At 33.3% G+C, this 14340-nt stretch overlaps 1 protein-coding gene across 1 annotated transcript; it reads right to left on the bottom strand.

The window, feature by feature from the left end:
- Positions 1-6134: 6134 nt before the first annotated feature.
- Positions 6135-6932, bottom strand: LOC119665989. Its single transcript, XM_038075251.1, has one exon. The coding sequence runs from the start codon at positions 6930-6932 to the stop codon at positions 6135-6137; it is 798 nt and encodes a 265-aa protein (XP_037931179.1).
- Between the last annotated feature and the right edge of the window lie 7408 nt (positions 6933-14340).

The following is a 14340-nucleotide window of genomic DNA, read 5'->3' on the forward strand; positions in this document are numbered from 1 at the left end:
AATTTTCTTTGAAAAGAAAAACCTTTTATCTTAAAAAATCATATACCAGAAGTCAGAAAAATTTTAGTACAGAATAAACTTTGAATATAAAACACTAATTATTACAATTATTTAAAAAAAAATAGAATATTCACATATTAATTACAATTAATTCAAATGTGCGCTTACTTATTTATGCACAACAGTTGAAATTGCATTGATAAGTGTGGGATATTAAATGTCAAAATAGTTAGCGTCGAATTTTTATTAAACTTGCTACTTCTAAGATATTATGTAAATAAAAAGCTAGAATTTTTTTAAGACGATTGATATATAATATTATATATCTTACTCGATCAACAAATTAGGTATAATTAACTTAAAAATGTACTCATTTTAGCGTGCACTATCGATACGTTTGTAAAAAATTTTGCAATCAGCTGATTGCATTCTTGCGTAGAAACTGTAAACAAAGTAAATCAAAGTAGAAAAATTGTAAATATATCTTGGAATTAATAAAAAAAGCTATATATAAAACTCTTCAGAAAAATGATATAATCTTATTCAATATTATTGACAAAATTAATTGAAAAAACAATCATTATAAAACATTGTTTGGATTAATCGCCTTTAAAATATTAATTGTTCATTGATATGTTTTTCTCTGACAAAGTGCTCTTATTTGTAAGAAACCCAAAATGCAAATAATTTTCCATAGTGATGACGAACAAAAGAAAATTCTTATCAGAAAAGCAGAAAAATTTGTTTTAATAATTTAATAATATGAATTTTTAAGAATGTATAATTATATTATAGGATATATTAATGTACCATAAGTATAATGAAATAAGTCTACCTTATGGTACATTACGCTGTAGAAGCGTATATTAGAGAAAACGTAATTATTTTTTATTTTATTTATTTATTTTATAACAGTAGCGGACTTTTAGTTTCATGTTTCTGGAAAAAAGATGCAGTAGTTGATTTAATTATAAAGCGTGAAAGATTGTTTTTTTATTGTTTAAAATTTTTATTATATAAATGCAATTGTTTTCATATATAAACGGAAGTATGTTTATTAAAAAATGCATATATATTGCATTTTATTTAACTGTTACATGCAATTAAAATTCCTTTGAAATTTTTAGTAACACATTATATTTCGCTCTCTATTAAATTTAGCATACTGAACATGAGCATCAATAATTGTATGTGTTTTAACTCTTATGATTTAAATTAACCAATAGATAATCAAATCGCTTTTACAGTTTATGTCGCTATTGCAACGCGTCGCAATTTAAGTTCATGGTACAGTGCTGGCACACTGACGCAAACTAAAGCGCATGAAATGCAGATTACATTTGAAGTTTATGTAATATATTATGCATTAAAGTAAAATAAGTGAATATGATTAGAATAATGTAATAGATCTAATATATTTTATAATGTAACATATTTTATTGTTATAAAAGAAGATGTAAATTTTAATAGAATTTTAATAGAATTTTAATATAATCAAATAATTCATGAGTATTATTGAAAGAGTAGTCTCAATATGCATTTTTTAATATACATATTTTCATTTATATGTATATGAAAACAATTACATTTACAGTTTGTCAACATTGTGTTTGCAATTTTGCAATTTCTTATTTTTAACGGGACAGAATACCGTTAGATGAGTCTGAGTTTTTCTGTTTGTTATAATATTCTGCAAAAACTGTTCAGTTTCTTTGTTATTTAATAAGTAGAGTGTTTTAAGTGAAGGAATAACTAGAACGCACGTGATTAAATATATCCCACACTTATCAATGCAATTTCAACTGTTGTGCATAAATAAGTAAGCGCACATTTAAATTAATTATAATTAGCATGTGAATATTCTATTTTTTTTTAAATAATTGTAATAATTAGTGTATTATATTTAAAGTTTATTCTGTACTAAAATTTTTCTGACTTCTGGTATATGACTTTTTAAGATAAAAGGTTTTTCTTTTCAAAGAAAATTAGTTTCTGAACTTTGGCACTCAATAACTTTTGAGTTAATCGACCAATCTATAAATATTATTATATTAAATGAAAGCTTGATGTGTCCTCTTTCGATTAAGCTAATTTGCAGAAAAATGGTATCTCTGCTTTTAAAGATATAATTAATTTTGTAAAGTAACCTATTTTTACAAAATTTTATTTTCCTTATTTTGAAGAAAATTTTTTCTATATTATGTAAAAAGCGATTATATTTAGAAAAACAAACATATTTTTTATTGTTAGAAGCTTTTTAGTTAATAATTTTTGGTCAAGTAACAAAGTTTTAATTAAATAATATTTGAAAATAACATCTCTATCTTCATCGCAGCACTGCTCCTAAGCTAATCGAACAACCTATACAAAATTTTGCATTATGTGAAAGGTAATTTTATCCTTTTTCGAATGAGCCATAAAAAAAAAAAATGGTACCTCTAGTTTAAAAGTTATTAATAAATTAGTGACCCCGTCTTTTGGGGCTGATTTTTATTTTTTATTTTTCATACAAATTACGTCATTTGTACATAAAAGTTGAATGTAGGTAGTAAATTAATTCAATTTTCTACTTAATAATGCCTTTTGCTGCATTAAATTTAATAAAAAAATAAATTTTTCCTTAATTAAACTATACTGCATTTTTCACGCGGCGAAAAATGTTCCAATTCCATTTTGGACTTATCGTCGACGCTATCTTCACGCACATATAAAATTGGTGAAATTAAATATCATATGAAAATGTTGTGATTACAATAACCAAATAGCTTTTATTAATAAAAAACAGTATTTATTGCAACACAAACTTTTATTATTTTTAATACAACTTTAGAAACACTAACTAATTGACTGACTGACTAACTGACTGAAAAAATCTGAATAAATATTTTTTAAATAAAATATTTTTAAATATCAGAGAATCTGACAATTTTAGCCTACTTTGTTGATTCTCACCACACAGCCCCTTCTAGAATTTGACGGCTGCATCACGACAAATTCTATCCGTATTACACATTATTACTACCTCATAAGCCTCAATGGAAAACGCACTATTCTACCCACTCGAGTCACCTTCGGTGCTATCTGCTTGTTACTGTCATCATCTAACACCTTGACACTATCTTGGCAACAACCTTCATCAGCTTCATTTGCAAAATATGCTGGTTTCACTCGATCCATGCTGACGTTCATCGTGCGTCCTCTTACCCTTATTGTTAGAGTTTTCTCACCACGACATAAAATTTCATATGGGCCCTCATACGGCTGTTTCAGTGGTGGTCGCACAGCGTCATCACGTAAGAATACGTGCGTACTGCTTTTCAAATCTTTAAATACGAATGGCTTTTCCGTCATATGACGCGATGTTTGTAATGGCTTCAGTTCGCTCATAGTTTCCTTTAACTTCTTAACAAACTCTGTTTGCGATACTTGCTTCAAATCACCATCAAACACCTCTCCTGGTAAACGTATATTTACCCCATAAATTAATTCCGACGGTGTCGCTTGCAAATCTTCTTTAAATGCCGCTCTTAATCCCATTACAACAATTGGCAAGGCCCTTGTCCATTCAACACTTGATTTACACTTCAGTGCAGACTTTAGCGTGCGATGAAAACGTTCAACAAGTCCATTTGACTGTGGATGATATGCTGTAGTTCGATGCCTTTCACACCCCAAAATTTTGGCTAGCTCATCGAAAAGCTTGGATTCAAATTGTCGTCCCTGGTCTGTCGTAATCCTTTTCGGCACACCATAATGCGCTATCCAATCCTTAATTAAAGCCTCAGCCACACATTCTGCCGTAATCTCCGCCAATGGTACCACCACCGGCCACCTTGAAAACCGGTCAATGCATGTCAGACAATACCGCATACCATTACTATAGGGCAAAGGTCCCACGATATCAATATGAACATGCTCAAAACGTTGATCAGGAGCGTTGAAATCCTGCAACACAGTCCTGTTGTGCCGCTGGATTTTTGACTTTTGGCATGCCATGCATGTTTTCACCATTTGACTTATTTCAGTCTTCATTTTAGGCCAACAAAAACGAGAACTTATTAGTTTTATAGTTGCTTTTCTACCAGGATGAGCTAAATTGTGTAACATTTCAAACACTTGCGCTCGGAAGGACTTTGTAATAAACGGTCTCGGTTTCTTTCCGGATACATCACAATACACAGAAACACCCTCTGTAATTAACTCTACCAACTTGAGCTCCAGAGATGACGCTGTACAGTTTCTTATCAACTCGTTCATCTCTTGGTCAACTTTCTGAGCTTTTGCCAACTTATCATAGTCTAGTGATCGTCTAACTCCAGCCACCACACTTTCGACTCGAGATAAAGCATCTGCGACCGTATTTTTGCTGCCTGCTATATGCTGAATATCTGTTGTCAGCTGCCCGATAAAATCTAAATGGCGTAACTGGCGTTCTGATGCTTTTTCAGATCTTTGTAAGAAAGCAAATGTAATCGGTTTATGATCCGTTAGCACAGTGCAATTTCTGCCCTCAATCATGTACCTGAAATACTTGACCGCCATATATATAGCAAGTAGCTCGCGGTCATAAGTACTATATCTTTTTTGAGTCTCTGTCAGCCTTTTGGAATAGAATCCCAGCGGTTGCATCTGTCCATCTATAAGCTGTTGCAACACTGCTCCTACTGCAACATTGCTAGCATCCACATTTAGCACCAGTTTCGCATTCGGAGCCGGGTGTGCTAGCATTGCAGCATTCGCCAGATTATTCTTACACACTTCAAATATTTTCTCGGCCTCTGCTGTCCAATCAATCAGAGATCTATCATTTTTCTTATTTCCTTTTAATAGCGCGTGCAGGATGCCATGATTCTTTGCGGCATTCGGGAGGAAACGCCTGTAAAAATTAATTGAAGCAATGAACCTTCTTAACTCTCGTACTTCCTTCGGTTTTTTAAAATTCCTTATCGCTTCTACCTTTTCAGCTATAGGTCTAATTCCATCCCCATTTATCACATGACCCAGGAAGGTAACTTCTTTCATAAAAAACACACACTTTCCCAGATTGATTCTCAGACCATGATCACTTAATCGTTTGAACACTTCTCTTAAATGTATTTCGTGTTCCTTTTCATCAGCTGATGCTATACATATATCATCTATGTACGTTACCACATAACTCAGATTCTTTAGGACATCATTCATAAACCTTTGGAAAGTTTGCGCAGCATTACATAAACCAAAAGTCATCATGTTAAACTCATATAAGCCGAACGGGGTTATTATCGCCGTTTTAGGTCGATCCTCCTCAGCAATCGGAATTTGATTGTAGGCCTTTTCCAAGTCAATGGTTGAGAAAATTTTCTTATTGTACAATATGCGAGTAAAATCATGTATATGGGGTATTGGATACCGGTCTGGTAGTGTTATTGAATTAAGCTTCCTATAGTCACCACACGGTCTCCACTTACCATCCTTTTTCGCCACTAAATGCAACGGACTTGCCCAATTGCTGTTACTTGGCCTACAAATACCTTGTTTCGTCATAAATTCAAATTCCTTTCTCGCAATTTCAAATTTTTCAGGATTTAACCGCCGAGGTTTTGCATACACTGGCTGTCCCTTGGTAACAATTTGATGCTCTACTAGCGTAACCTTCGTGGCCACCTTATTACTAGTAGCCGGTTCCGTAATCTCTTTATAATCCCGCAGAATGTTATGTACCGGGCTAGTCGCATCAATTGTGCTTAGCTTCACGCAGTGCATCTCTCTCTTCGAACCCATTACCTGGAGGCCTGTAATGCCATCTAAAATTCTCCTGTTCTTCAGGTCAACTATCAAACCAAAATTATTCAAAAAATCCGCCCCTATTATTGGGTGATTTACCTTCGCCACTAGGAACTCCCACAGGAACTGTCTGCGCAACCCCAAATTGACTTGCACTAATTTCGTTCCATACGTGCTAATTTTCGCTCCGTTTGCTGCGTATAAATAATATTGCGTGGCTTCATTTTCAGGCTGCATTCTCTTTGGCAAAATTGAAACTTCCGCGCCTGTGTCTATTAGATAATTTATACCTGTTTTATTATCTTTGAAGAACAAACGGCATGCTTTACCCTCTGCCACTTCACTCGCCGTCAGACGTGAAGTGGTGTTTAGTTTTCCGCTGAGTTTTGCGGTGGTTTGTACTGGCAAGGCTGAACACATTTTGTGGACCTCTCCTTGAACCGCCGATGATAAAAACAGATATTACCTCTTCTAGCACTTGATGATCGCCCTTTTCCACGATCTCTGTCATTGCTTCTTCCTCTTTTGCTCAACTGAATGACCAAATTATTTATCATGACTTTCAACTCGTCAATTTCCTTCCTCATCTCCTTCGGTTCATTCCTTTGAACTACACAAACCGTTTCTGTTTCCTGTACCTCAAATACCTTATCAGCCACTTTGGCCCACTGTGCAGAATCACCTTCCACTGCAGCTACGATTGTTCTAACTCCCACTGGCAGTCGCTGTAACCACAATGACTTTAGTACATCATCATTCATTGAATTGCCGGCCATCTCCTTCATTTTCTTCAGCAATTGAGTTGGTTTCATGTCACCTAGCTCCAATTCTGTCAGCAACTTACGCAGCCTTTTGTGCTCCGATTCTGTGAATTCATATATTAACCGTTTCTTCAACGTCTCATACTTCAACACCTTCGGCGGATCTCGAATCAGATCAACTATGCACTCCAGGTATTTCGGCTCTAAACTTGCTACTACATGGTCGAACATTGTATCATCTTTCGTTATTCCCGCATTCCTGAACTGTGCTTCCATTTGCAGAAAAAAAAGGTCCGGATGCTCTCTAGAAAACATCATCGGCTTAACTGAAACCCGGTATACCTCCTTGTCAGTGCGACTTTCTCCTTCTGCCGGAAAAAAATCTTCTTCCTCACGGTTAGTCATCTTGCTTGCTAATGTTGGGCTTGATAATAACTTACAACTCCTTTTTGTGTCGGGGTCACCAATGTTGTGATTACAATAACCAAATAGCTTTTATTAATAAAAAACAGTATTTATTGCAACACAAACTTTTATTATTTTTAATACAACTTTAGAAACACTAACTAATTGACTGACTGACTAACTGACTGAAAAAATCTGAATAAATATTTTTTAAATAAAATATTTTTAAATATCAGAGAATCTGACAATTTTAGCCTACTTTGTTGATTCTCACCACAAAACTACTATTTGTTTCAAATACATAATAAAAATAAACAAAACAGAAATCAGTACCATTCAAACTGTCGGACAGTTTGAAACAGAAATTTATTATTTAAGTTCAAATTATAACTAATATCGAATGTTCTAATAGCCTATGTTACGCCTAAAAACTATATAAATATGATCTGAAAGTATCAAGAAGATTAGTTCAGTCATTTAAAAGTTATTGAGTAACAAATAGACGAACAAACGATTTTATATACACATAGCCAATAAATTCTGCGTACACCTTACGAATTTTGATATGTGATAAAGAAACACAACATAAATAAATATTTTTAATTAAAATTTTTACATTTATTTATTCTTCGAATTATTAAGTTTAAATAGCAAAAGACAAAAATTGTATTCGACTATTCATTCCAGAGATTAAGGGATAAAAGTGTGCCTGCATGTAAAAATAGGCCCCGTAAAGTCTGCGTACAGTTTGTTTGTTTAAAAACTACCGTTAATTTTTAAGCAGTTTGTTCTTATTTTTGCTCATTTGGTATTATTTAACATTTGAATTGAACATTTACCGATCTCAGTGATCAATTAATTTTTAAGTAGTAACTACTTTAAAGTATGGAATCAAGGAGAAAAGAAATTAGTGTGTACGAAAGAAAAATAATTATTAAACTATGGAAAGATGGAAAAAGTTTCCGAAAAATTGGTAAAACTATTGGAAGAACGCATTCATCAATCCAGCGCGTAGTAGACAACTTCAAAAAAACCGGAATTTTAACATCTAAACCGCGTCCTGGGCGTCCAAAAGTTTTATCAGTCCGAGAAGAGTTGAAAATAGTCCTTATGATAAAGATGAACCCTTTCATTTCTTCTTCGAAAATTGTGAAATATATAACACAATCATTTAAAAAAAGTATTTGTGTGGAGTCTGCTAGGAAAGTATTACATAAAGCTGGATATCGTGGTAGAGTCGCTAAAAAGAAACCGTATATTTCACTTGTAAACAGACAAAATATGCGTTGAAATGAATTGAATTTGCAAACAAATACATAAATAAACTTCCGGAGTTCTGGAAACAAGTGATATTTTCAGACGAAAGCAAGTTATGCATCTTTGCTATAAAAGGTCGCCAAATTGTGTGGCGGAAATCAGGAGCAGCGTTAGAGAAACAAAATCTTGTTGGTACAGTCAAACACGGCGGTGGTGGAGTTATGATATGGGAGTGCATGGTGGGTGATGGTGCAGGTCAGTTGAAATTTATAGGGTTATTTAAACATTTTAAAAGAAATTGGAAACAATGTGCAGATAATTTGGGCTTATCCACGTCATTTTGGTTCCAACAGGACAATGACTCAAAACACACAGCGGGGATTGTTAAACTTTGGTTTTTGTACAGCGTTCCAAGACAGCTTAAAACGCCTCCACAATAACCTGAGCTCAACCCCATTGAGAATCTTTGGGATTTATTGGAAAAAAGAATTCGTCGGCATGTGATAACAAGTAAAGAGGCTTTGCGGAGTACAATGCAAACAGAATGGGCGAAATTTACTGCTGAAGAAACTCAGAAGTTGGTTAATTCCATGCCAAATAGATTAAGTGAAGTTCTAAAACAGCGTGGTTACCCAACAAAGTATTAAATTTAACCTTATTTTTATTATTTCTACCGATTATATCAGTTTTTTTATAACTGTACGCAGACTTTACGGGGCCTATTTTTACATGCAGGCACACTTTTATCCCTTAATCTCTGGAATGAATAGTCGAATACAATTTTTGTCTTTTGCTATTTAAACTTAATAATTCAAAGAATAAATATATGTAAAAATTTTAATTAAAAATATTTATTTATGTTGTGTTTCTTTATCACATATCAAAATTCGTAAGGTGTACGCAGAGTTTATTGGCTATGTGTATATATATAGATAGATATTGTAAAACAATTGATGTAATTTTTGGGAGTAACCAATGCATTGATTGGTTACTCAAGCCAAACAGAAGTAAATAATAATTGTTAAGTAAACAAGCTAGAATAAGTATAAATACCCATGATTTTCACAATAAAGACGGATTTAATTTAACTTAAGACAAGGTAACGTCTTTTCTTGAATCGTGTGAATCGTGTGGCATTTAGATGCTGAAAGGACAATTAGCGGCTGAAGAGCTTAGTAATATTCTCCTGTACACTGATAGGTCGTTTCCATTTACACTGGCTGATAGGTGATCCTTGAATCCTTTCAGGACTCAGACATCATTTGATGATATTAATTGAGAAGACTCTATCTAGCAATCCTGCTATCATAACTTGACGATCCTAACATCCTGCAACCATAACATGGCAATCCTGCCTGCTCTACTACAACCATAACAATCTATAAAATAAAAATGAAATTAGAATTCGATGCCTGAGATAGACATAAGCAATACTACCAATTGCCTCCAGCATAGGAGCTTGTTTTGTTTGCTTTAGTGCTTTTATGCATCGGATATATATCATATTTGTACCACATAGTCTTTTTCCAGTTCGGCTTAAAATCACTTTGAGGACGATATTTTTTTACAGATGTGTCAAGTTCAAATGCCAGTGATTGCAACTCATGCATTTCCACAAAACCATCATAATATTCTTAATTTGATTCGCACACAATTTCAATAGTAACTTAATACCCTCTTAGAATTAGACAAACCCAATTTAAAAGAGGAGAAATACTAACCTGCCACTTCATTCAAAGGGCTTAAGTCGCATGTAATGTTTGTTCATATTTCATCGTCGTCAATCATTTCGTTGTCCGATTCACCAACAACATTATCCGGTGGCAAACATACTACCATTTCAATAGGCAGCGAAGTGTCATTAGGCGGTAATGATTCATCTTCGCTCCAATTTTCAATAATATGCAATAGTTCTTGATTTCTTAGATATCTTCGTCACGATATTATAATTTTATTTAGACATTTACGACATTTATTTAATTTTATTTATTTAAATTGACTACAGAACTTTTATCAGAACAACCAAATTCAGACTAACTCAACAAGCAATCAAATTTCAAAATAAACTTATTACTATTATGTATAGTAAAAAACACAAGTTTAAGTTAGTTAGAAGAGTATGATATTTATTAGAGAGATTACTCTCATTTTATTTCTTTACCTAACGACAAACATTTATATTGATTGTTTCATCATTATAGTATTATGAGACCCAGCGTGTGGGTCACCACACACCTTTTTTTGCTGGCGTCTGGTGGCAAGTAACTGTTACTAAGGCGCCGGCAAAAATTACGAAAATTATATTTGGACTATTGTGAACACATGCTATAACAAATATATTAGTTTTTATTTCTGTTTAATTTAATTTTCATTTCATTTAAAATAAGCATTTTTTTGACACTTTTTATTTCGGACCATGTAAACTCATGAACAAATAAAAACTGTTCGAAAGATGTATTTTTATATTATTAAGATATCAAACTAAGTAACAAAAATAAAAAACATTGAATTAACTACTTTCATGTATTTTTAAATAATTTTCAAATTTAACCGTGTGGTTTACCACACGGCGGTACGAAATGGGTTAATATATCGAAACGTTAAAAAGTGTAAATTCCAAGCTGGTGGCGATCCTGTAAATTGGCCTTAAAGGTAAATGGTGAACTTAAAAAAAAATAAACACTGTGTTCTAAAAAAAACGGCGAAACTTTGGTGTACTACAAAAAAAAAAAATAAAACTTTGAATGTGATCAAAACACCAAATAGTGAACTTCAAAAAAACAAAAATTGACAACCTTAAATTAATAAAAAAACTTTCTTAATTGCTAAACCTGGACTGTTAAAATAAACATTATGTGATGTGTTAAAATAAATTTTTTTTTTTTTTTTTTTTTGTTTTTAATTTATATTTAAACAAAATGAAGAGTTTAAATTTACAACAACTAGTCATATTGACTAACAAGAGGTTTTTTTTATTACAAGTAAGTTTATCTAAGTCTATCTAAGGTGAGCATATAGATACGAACTAGTCATCTCCTTGCTGGTTGAAACGCCTCAAAAGGTCATTAGGTTTGAAGCGGCATAAGCGTCTGTGAGTGACATCACAAAGTAGCGCTGGAATGGTGCTGTTTAAGTGTTGTCTCAGCTTGTCATAATGTTTTTTAGCAGCCTTGTGAATTTCTTGTTTGACAGTAGGTATTTCAAGGTCACGATGTAGATCAGAATTTCGCACGTACCACGGAGCGTTAACTGCATCCCTGATTGCTTTGTTTTGAAATCTTTGCATCATATCGATTATATGTTTTTTCGCACAGCCCCAGATTTGGACACCATAGAGCCAGACCGGCTTGAAGACTTGTTTATAGATCATAAGCTTGTTTTGCTGAGATAATTTAGATCTTCCAATAAGCCAAGTTAACTTTTTGTATCTTATTTTTAGCTCATTTAATTTTTTCTTGACGTGTACCTTCCATCTCAGTTTGGCATCTAGACTCATACCCAGATATTTCGCAGAATTTGCAACTGGAATTTTTACGCTATTTAGAAATAATGAAATTTGATTTTCTCTTTTGTTAGTAAAGTCTACATGATTAGATTTTGAACTGTTTACTATCAGCTTCCATTTATTTGTCCACTGTTCAATTTCTTGAAGAGCGATTTGAAGCTTAGTGGTAGACACCTTGTTGTTTGGACCTGTAGCCATTAATACCGTGTCATCTGCAAAAGTTCCAACAATACATCTTGGGTTCACTGGCAAATCATATGTGTACAGCAGGTACAGCAATGGGCCTAGTATACTCTCCTGAGGGACCCCGCGATTTATAGGATATAATTTCGAATACGCGTCAAGTAGTTTAACTCGATAGTACCTTTCGCCAATATACGATTCCAGTAGTTTACAATATTGCTGTGGCAGGATAGTGTTTAACTTATATATCAGGCCAGAGTGCCAAACCCCGTCAAAAGCCTTTGATATATCCAGAAACACAGCTGAACAAGTTTCTTTGTTTTCTAAAGCCTTTTCTATTTCGTGCGTAACTCTGTGTACTTGTTCGATTGTTGAGTGTTTTTTCCGAAATCCAAACTGATGATTTGGGATAAGATTTCTTTGACAAACTACTTTTTCAAGTCTTTTACAGATAAGCTTTTCGAACAGTTTTCCTATGGTTGGCAGGAGAGAGATTGGTCTATATGAAGTTGGAGAATGTTGGTCCTTATCTGGTTTTAGTACCATCACAACTTCAGCAACTTTCCAATAGCTAGGGACATGATTTAATTTTATACTCGCATTAAATATCTGTGCAAGTTTGGCTACTCCTTTTGGAGGTAGCTTTTTCAACACTTCACTAGTTATGAGGTCATATCCTGGTGATTTCTTTAATTTCAATTTTTTGATTTCCCCAGTTACTTCTTTATTTTTTATCCGCATAATAGCTTAATCATCTATGTTGTTATTTGGCTCTATATGATGGGTTTCTTCTTGATTGAAGGTATTACTTAAGTATTCAGCCAAAACTTGTGCCTTTTCAATATTGCTTTTCGCCCATTCATTATTATCTTTTTTTAATGGAGGATTATGAGTGATCGGTCTTTTATATTTTTTCATAGCTTTCCAGAGAGAATAGTTAGTTTTGCTATCATATGTCAAGTTTGTAAGATATTTCTTAACATTTTCATTTTTAAAATTACTGATTTCTCTTCTTAATTTTTGAGTGGCATTATTAGGGTTTCTTTTATCTTGTATTAATCGTGATTGTTGCCATTTTTTACGTAGTTTTCTTTTATTATAGGCTAGATTTAAAATTTCGACCGGATAGTTTTTATCAAATTGCTTACTATTCTGCAGTGGAGAACTGCGCCATGCCGATTTTTGAATCAAGCTTGTGAAGCAATGCGTTTCACTCTCTAGGTCATTTATACTTCGTATTTTGCAGGATAGGTCAATATTTTCATTTATCTGGGCCTTAAAATAATTCCAGTCTGTTAGACGGTTTGTTAGTGTCGGTTTAGGTAGCGTAGATAGAATATTACATCCATAAGTAAGCAATATTGGAGAATAGTCAGAATTTAAGTCAAGTCCTGTTTTAACTTCAATGTCTCTTTTTTGAATTTTATTTACAATAAAGAAATCAATGACATCTGGTAATTTATTTCTATCAGTTGGCCAGTATGTTGGAGAGCCAGTGGAGAGAACTTCAAAACCTGTGGCCTGACATGCTTTAAGTAATTCCTTACCCTTTGTGGTATTTAGTCTTGACCCCCATTGAACATTTTTTGCGTTAAAATCACCACCAATTATTGCTTTATGTTTGTGTAATTTTAATAGATCTATGTATTGTTCATATTTTACGTTATGTCTTGGTGGACTATAGATGGACGTTATTTGTATTTTGGAACCACTCTCTTCAACTGCAACGGTTGTTGCCTGGAACTCTTCATTAGAGAGTTTATTATCTTGATAATGCTTAATGTTGGATTTAATTATAACGGCACTTTCGCCTCTAGCCTTATTGCTTGGATGAATAGAATGATAAATATTATAGTTTTTAAAATTGATATACGATTCTTTTGTAAAATGAGTTTCGCTTATTAGGCATATGTCTATATTTTCTGTTTGCAGAAGTAATTCTAATTCGTTTTTGTGTTGAAGCAAACCATTTGCGTTCCATTCCATAATTTTAAGAGCAATCATACAGATGTACAGTTATGTTTTTGTTCTAAGTTGTCTAGGCGATTTTCTATTGCCATTCGTTTTTCAAGAATAACAGAGAGGACATTTTGTGATTCAACAGATATATTTATTTTTTGGGCTACGGAGGTTGTTGGCTTGATAGCGTCTGCATATGATACTTTAGCTATTCTTCGACTTGTGTATACTATTGTCTTTCGATATTATCTGTTTGAACTGGGACAGGACCTTTTTTTGTTTTTTGTCTCTTAATTTTTAAAGCTCCTTTGCGACTACACAACCGCGATATGACGCTGGGTGTTGCTCCCCACAGTTGCAACATTTTGGGTGACTATCATGGGGTTTTTCACAATTTATAGTTTCATGCTTACCTGCACATTTCACACACCTAGGCTGCTTTTGACAGTAGTTTTTGGTATGGTTGAAAGATTGACATTTGGTGCACTGCGGGATAAGTTTAGA

This window comes from Teleopsis dalmanni, chromosome 1 (assembly GCF_002237135.1).
Source record: "Teleopsis dalmanni isolate 2A chromosome 1, ASM223713v2, whole genome shotgun sequence".
Classification (NCBI taxonomy): Eukaryota; Metazoa; Arthropoda; class Insecta; order Diptera; family Diopsidae; genus Teleopsis; species Teleopsis dalmanni.